General features: G+C 40.3%; 1 protein-coding gene across 1 annotated transcript; it reads left to right on the forward strand.

Annotated features, from left to right (window-relative positions):
* Positions 1-1,014: 1,014 nt before the first annotated feature.
* Positions 1,015-6,775, forward strand: LOC120549634 (phospholipase A and acyltransferase 4-like). Its single transcript, XM_039786673.1, has 4 exons — positions 1,015-1,029; positions 1,443-1,545; positions 1,777-2,039; positions 6,315-6,775. The coding sequence occupies exons 1-4, from the start codon at positions 1,015-1,017 to the stop codon at positions 6,480-6,482; spliced, it is 549 nt and encodes a 182-aa protein (XP_039642607.1). The 3' UTR covers positions 6,483-6,775.
* The last annotated feature ends 831 nt before the right edge of the window (positions 6,776-7,606 follow it).

A 7,606-nucleotide genomic window follows, 5' to 3' on the forward strand; every position in this document is an offset into this window, starting at 1 on the left:
TGAATTTCTAATTTCCATCTCCCTGGGCATATACAGTGCACTACAATAATATAGAAATGATAATTCCACATAACACTAATAGGAACACATAGGACACACCAGTGCATATGCCTATTTATTTGTTTAATTTAAACTGACTTAAACTTATATGCTAATAATAGTAAGGATCACGTTCCACTCTTTTGAATAAAAAAGGGGTGTTTAAGCTCAATTAGTTTTATTTTTCAATATTATTGCAATAGTTGTAGCATTATGTGTTTTTCTTGTCCGGAGATTGTTTTAATACAAAGTGGTAATATTGTTGTGGTTTTTATTTTTAGCTGGTATTTTGGAGCCTTGCAGGTAGCCTCTGTGCTGGGAGTGTTGAGCAATAACAGGAAGAATGCATCGTCTCAAACTGTTAAAAGAGTTTTCTGTGCTTGTGAACTTGCGAGTTCATTCTTCCAAGAACAACCAGAAAGAACGTTCTCCCCAAGAACACAAGTCCGTACTTTGCATTCTTGGTATTGAGAAACGCCCACTGAGTCATGGTTTTCTTACGGTCTAGTTAAGAGCTTAAAGGGTGTTTATCCGAGAAATGAAACTTAGCCTTTGTTGCTTTATTGCACCTAACAGTTCCTCACGTTCAACTAGTACAACTGGTTATATGATGTGTACTTTGTGCTTATAATTTTTTGTTTGCATGTTGTGTTTGACACCCTTTATTATGTGAGCACTTTTGTTTCTGACATGTAAGCGCACTTAGGTGTCAGTCTCCGGCAGCATAAATAGGCTGCAGGTAGCCGCTACTCTTGAGTAGAGACACTGAGTCATGGTTTTCTTACGGCCTACTTAAGAGCTTAAAGGGTGTTTATCCGAGAAATGAAACTTAACCTCTGTTGCTTTATTGCATTTAGCACCGCCTAACAGTTCCTCACGTTTCTGAGACGTAAACACACTTAGATTTCAGTCTCCGGCAGCATAAATAGGCTGCAGGTCGCCACTACTCTTACTGATAGACGAAGAACTGAAGAGATGGCTCCAACAAGGGTAAGTCTCCTGTTACTGAGCTCTGCCGTCACTGATAAGTTAGTTTATATTTAAAGCTGCTTCAGTTTAAACCCAACATTTTGAGTTTGCAGTTTTGTCCACTGTATCTTGAAGCTGTAGCAGAAAAAGTCAACACCTGTTTTCTGGCACGTTCCTGATGTCGAATGTGACTCAGCAATAACAAAAACAGACATGGATACTCGTCTACTGGCAATAGGAAAGGAGTCTATTGGCTATTTTTTGTGGGTTTACCTGTTTGAAAAACCTTCCTATAGAAGCTAATATAACTGTCAATCACCCACATGCTCGTACACATGGTCTAAAACTCCAGGGGGTACCTGCGGTACTGACTAGATGTGAAGTTTATTATTTTTATGATTTATACATTTTAATTGTTTTCCTTATGATTTTAGTTCAATGCAAAGCCCGGTGACCTGATCGAGATCTCCCGTGGGATTTATCAGCACTGGGCCTTCTACATCGGTGGAGAGGAAGTTGTTCATTTGACTACTCCAAGTGAGTGAAATGTTGCATTTAACACATTCATCTTGGAAGACCATCTATAACCTTTTGCGTGTCACTGTCCTCCATTATAGTTTGTTGGTAATTATGTTGTTTTTAAATGCATGTAAATGCAAAATAATAGTAAAGACAAAGACTTGATGAATGGAAACATATTGTTTGCCCCTCTATATCCCTTTCTCTATGTCTTCTTTCCTGTCTGTCTCTTCCATAAAACACACATAGATGGTGATTCAAACTCTTCTGGTTCTTCGTTGATGGTCCTGGACAGCCCCATAGGAAAGGTGAAGCGTGAGAACATCAGGGACGTGGTCTGCTATGATGAATTCAAAATCAACAACCTCCTAGATGACCAGCCTCGTGAGAGTTACATCATCGTGAAGGAGGCCTGTAGCATGGTGGGTCTGGAGCTGCCGTACTCTATCATGAAAAGGAACTGCGAGCACTTTGTCACAGACCTACGATATGACAAGTCAGAGTCTCGACAGGTGGGTATCCTGTGGCTTTTATACTTCTGTTTGCAGGACTGCTTACCTAGTGTGTGTGTGTGTGTGTGTGTGTGTGTGTGTGTGTGTGTGTCTGTGGACCTAGATACTGGAATAATTTATTATGATTTTCTCAGTAATTGTAACAATACACAAATCTAGCCCAATCAATTTCAGTTGATAAGAAGCAACTGTGGTGGATTGCCCATAATTCAAACCACAGAGGATGACCAGAGGCAACACATTCTCACACCCAACTCGTAAAATAAGGACGTTCGGTCAGGAGCCTTTCTTGTTCTTATTTGACGTTAAAAGTCTCCTTTAGCGTCTCATGTAAACGTGCTTGGTCGCCACTATTGCCGTCCCTTTTTCGGAGAAAAACAACGGGGAAAGGACGCCTCAAAAGCCGGGAAACACACCGCGGGTGAAGCGCGACAATAACGGAATCGCGGCGGTAAGGTTTAGGAGAAAAACAACGGGGAAAGGACGCCTCAAAAGCCGGAAACACCACCGACGGGGGAAACAAAAGAAAAACAACGTGGGAAAGGACGCATCAAAAGCCGGGAAACAAACGCCGGAGACGGGGAAACAAAACGCCATAGACCGGGGAAACAAAAGAAAAACAACGGGGAAAGGACGCCTCAAAAGCCGGGAAACAAAACGCCACACGAACGCCATAGACCGGGGAAACAAAAGAAAAACAACGGGGAAAGGACGCCTCAAAAGCCGGGAAACAAAACACCACACGCGGGGCGCGAACCCGAGTCTCCTGAGTGAAAGTCCGGTGTTTTACCCATCCAACACCCCAACCACCGTCCTTACCCAGCAATTTCCCCTTACATACCACTCGCTAAGTCTCATCCAACTGCGGCTCTCCCCAGTACGTTACACAAATACGCCGAAGGGTGCCTTTTTCGTCGCATCAGACGCTTAAAGGGGTGATAGAATGATTATATAGGGTATTTCACACTGTTCCTTATGGTCTCCTAATGGGGTATGTAACATTGGTTGGGCTGAAAATGGCCTGGTTGATATTTTATTGGCCCTTATGCATCCCTGTGTTTTGGCCCTATTTGTAACAAGAGCTTTTCTTCCAAATATGGTATGGTCATGAATATTTAGATGAGCTGCGCGCTGATTGGTTGAGCGACTTGCCATACGCACATATTAGAGACGCGCTGATTGGTTGAGCAAATCCCCAATACACATACATTAGAGAAGCGACAGAATCTCATATTCCAGACACTGCAATGTTTTATTACCAAATTCACTTCTGAGACTTTTTTAAGCGAGAAATCAACTATATAAAGCTGAAATATGGGCCGTTTTACAAAATTGGTAAGACGTGGTCGGACTTTAGGAGCTCCACACAGTCTGACGAGAAAGCGGCAGCCTGGTGGCGCCCATACCCAGGGCAAAGTCACCCTTTGTGGATACTGCACTACGGGCTCCGCGGCCAGCTGCCGGCATAACTATAATATATTTACGGGTTTGAATTTCATCACGCCACTTTGATTTTAAGGCATTTTATGAACGGTAGCGTCTTTGTAGGACCAGCAGCTGCTTGCTATATGTCCCATTCATTACAATGGGGAAATACCGCAGCTAGCTAGCTACACTGTCGCCATAACTAAATTATATTTACAGTTTGAATTTCCGTACGCCACTTATACAACATCATTCCCCAATGTCTTATAAAGCTAACCGTTGTGTCCGATTTGAGTTTAAGGCATTTTTATGAACGCTGGTACGCTTTTGGTAGGACCAGCAGCTGCTTGCTATATGTCCCATTCATTACAATGGGGAAATATCGCAGCTAGGTAGCTACACTTTCGCCATAACTAAATTATATTTACAGTTTGAATTTCTTCACGCCACTTATAACATCATTCCCCAATGTCTTATAAAGCTAACCGTTGTGTCCGATTTGATTTTAAGGCATTTTTATGAACGCTGGGTCGCCTTTTGTAGGACCAGCAGCTGCTTGCTATATGTCCCATTCATTACAATGGGGAAATACCGCAGCTAGCTAGCTACACTGTCGCCATAACTAAATTATATTTACAGTTTGAATTTCGCCACGCCACTTATATAACATCATTCCCCACTATCTTATAAAGCTAACCGTTTTCGTGTCCGATTTGATTTTTAAGGCATTTTTTTTGTAGGACCCGAGCAGCTGCTTGCTATATGTCCCATTCATTACAATGGGGAAATATCGCAGCTTGCTCTACTTCGCATAAATAAAGTATATTTACAGTTTGAATTTCGTCACGGCATGAATATTACAGGTTCCTCAAGGTCTTACAAAGCTTAGCTAACACTTGTCAGATTTCGGATATCAATTGAATGTATTTTTGTGAATGTCAGAGTTAGGAGGAGGCTAGCTAGCTCTCATTGATGGACTCCATCTCACCGCGGATCTATCAATGAGACTCGCGGACAAGAGGCTTTATTTCCCCGATTGTTTGTTTAAATAACTCAACACACATACCCATTATAAGATTAACTGGAACCTGCGGGCTGCCGGTAAAAGATTGCGGGCGTAACAAGCTCGCTGACACTGCGGTCAGGGCGTGCGATGTAGCAACCCAGGCAGCACCAACACCGGCCACTAAACTCCCGACACACAGTCGGAGAAAATTTGCAATTAGCCATCCTTTTTCGTAAAGCGGCCCATATTTGAGCTTTATATGGTTGATTTCTCGCATAAAAAAGTTTCAGAAGTGAATTTTGTAATGGAATAGCAGAGATCTGCGTGACCTAGCTAGATTCAGAAAACTACCTGATCTCAGGTCAGTTGTGTAGCCTATGTAAATATTGGGGCGTGACTGTTCTCTTAATACACCCATGGCTGTGACAAAGGTTCCGGATTTTGAGATGCTTGCGTAAGCAACTCAGCTTTGTTGGGATTCGCCCGTTTTCAGCGGCAGTTTCAAAATATGAGATTTTCATAGTAAAGGGGTGTCAGTGGGACTTTGAGCTTCTATGTATGTCCTATTTACCCACCGAACTGTCGTTATTCAACTATGACAGGGTAAAATCGGTTTTGCATTCTATCACCCCTTTAAGGACACTGACCAAACATACTTATTTTACGAGTTCGGAATGAGAACGGGTTGCCAGAGGATAAGTTAATTTGCAAGGTTCAATAAAAGGTTGTTAAATCAACCCACTTAGTGCATTTGTCACACATTTACTGTGTTCTACCCATACATAATTTTACAGAAAATCTCAAAGCCACACTGACTACAGCTAGATTTAGTATTGGAAACATTAGGTTTTGTTATGCTGCTACACTATACAGTATGTAAATTTTTTAATATCCATTGTTTCTACAGGACAGTGCTCCTTGGGTTTATAGACTGGGACACCTATCAGTCAAACAAAATGCCTTTCTTCTTCTTAAGCGTAAAACATAATTAAAATCTTTCTTTAAGGGGGTGATCACATTGTCAAGTCTAAAAAAGGGGCCATACTGTTTTAGCTAGGCTACGACTGTATTTTGCTAGCCAAACAGCTAGCTTCCAGTAGTGGTGCTACTATCAACATGGTCCTATAATTGATTCAACTCTCATACATCTGGCTACATTCTGGTTTGACACAGACCTTTTTAATATGGCTTTAATCAGGGGGGAGTGGGCTAGAAACTCACATTAATTATTTTTCAACTTTAATTTGAAACTTTGTTCACAATTAAAATTATTAAATGTTTTACACACTGTAAAAATGATCAGGGTGGTTCTACTTAAAAATGTAAGTTCAATTGCTGCCAAAAAAATGTGAGTAAAGCCAACATTAAGAATAGTGTTGTTTCAACCCACAAAGTTAGATTATAGAATATGTTTAATTAATGATAATTTATTGTTTGAACTTGATACTGTGATTTAAAACAACTACCAATACTACATTGTCCACTCAATGAAACTTGCTTCCTCTTGTCAAGCAAAAATACAATTGTATGCTATTTCAACTCACGAAGGTAAGTTAGAGAAGATGTTTACTTAATAATAATTTATTTTTAGAACTTGATACTGTGAGTTAAAAAAACCATCTATTTTACATTGTATATTCAAGGAAACTTGCTCCTGTTGTTAAACAAACACAATTTTACACCATTTCAACTAACTGTATTCATACCAATTGTCTTTTCAAGTTAGGTGTACTCATATTTTTAAGAAAGCAATTGAACTTATACTTTCAACTTAAGCAGACTAATGTTTTTACTAAAAGATCACATCCTTGACATTCAGACAGCCACTTATTTGTCTTTTGCAGGTTACCACAGCAGCTGAGATTGGAGGGGCAACTGTAGGGATTCTAGTTCTGGGTGGTCTGGGTGCTCTGGTCGCATCCTGGCTCAAAGATTACAACAAAGAGGAAAGGAGAGAAGAAAGAAGAGAACCAAGGAGAGAACCAAGGAGACATTACAATTGGCAGCAATGAGACAGCAAGATGAAAGGAAAGATCCTGCTATTGTTTGAGTCAATTCACCTGGCAGTGATTATGATTGAAATGTTGTGATCTATTGTCTTTGTTGGTGTATTGCTATCAACACACAGGTACACACACACACACACACACACACAACTTTGGATAAGATTAGGCAAGCTTTTGTGGAGAAAAATGGAGTTATAGGTGAATCCATGGCTGTTATGTTTGATATTAGTGTTCGTTGGGTAGGTTGACCCCATGGTTGTGTGTTTAATGTCTGAAATGTATAAAATGATTAATTTGGCGTATAAGTTTGATCAATTATTTATTATATTGCATTGATTTGTATAACAAATAAACCGATTTTCTTTTTAACTTTGGAGAACCTTTTTTTATTTAACATGTCATGTTCTGTGTGTACTATTCATATGTACTTGCAGAAAAAGACGAGGGGTCTCATTTATAAAACTGTGCGTAGGATCCTTACTAAAAGTCCAATTTATGGACTTTTTCTTACAGGTGTGTGTACGCACACCTGTAAGCAATGTTCCCTTTATAAATCAGAGATTACCTACAAGTGTGCATACGTGGATCAGGCTCTTATCCCTCCCTGTACACGCCCATTTTCAATCATAAATAGTCAATGCAAAGCACCTCGTGAATGCTAATCAGTATGTTAATGACCCTGGCAGTTGTTCTTTCATTATGCCGAATCATGACAACTGACTACCTATATTAATAATAACCTTCCAAAACGGCAGGCATTATGGCACTCAGGACAGCTTCGATATACCAGACCTATATGATAAGATTTAACAGAACTATACACTCACCTAAAGAATTATTAGGAACACATGTAAGATTTCTCGTTAATGCAATTATGTAATCAACCAATCACACAGCAGCTGCTTCAATGCATTTAGGGGTGTCGTCCAGGTCTAGACAATCTCCTGAACTCCAAACTGAATGTCAGAATGGGAAAGAAAGGTGATTTAAGCAACTTTGAGCGTGGCATGGTTGTTGGTGCCAGAAGGGCTGGTTTGAGTATTTCACAATCTGCTCAGTTACTGGGATTTTCACGCACAACCATTTCTAGGGTTTACAAAGAATGGTCTGAAAAAGGAAAAACATCCAGT

Source organism: Perca fluviatilis, chromosome 20, assembly GCF_010015445.1.
Source record: "Perca fluviatilis chromosome 20, GENO_Pfluv_1.0, whole genome shotgun sequence".
Classification (NCBI taxonomy): Eukaryota; Metazoa; Chordata; class Actinopteri; order Perciformes; family Percidae; genus Perca; species Perca fluviatilis.

Bases quoted from the DNA above. Each gene is read 5' to 3' on its own strand.
- LOC120549634 (XM_039786673.1), top strand. The intron at 1,546-1,776 runs GTGAGTGAAATG...AAACACACATAG, and splicing joins TGTTCATTTGACTACTCCAA to ATGGTGATTCAAACTCTTCT. The intron at 2,040-6,314 runs GTGGGTATCCTG...TGTCTTTTGCAG, and splicing joins ACAAGTCAGAGTCTCGACAG to GTTACCACAGCAGCTGAGAT.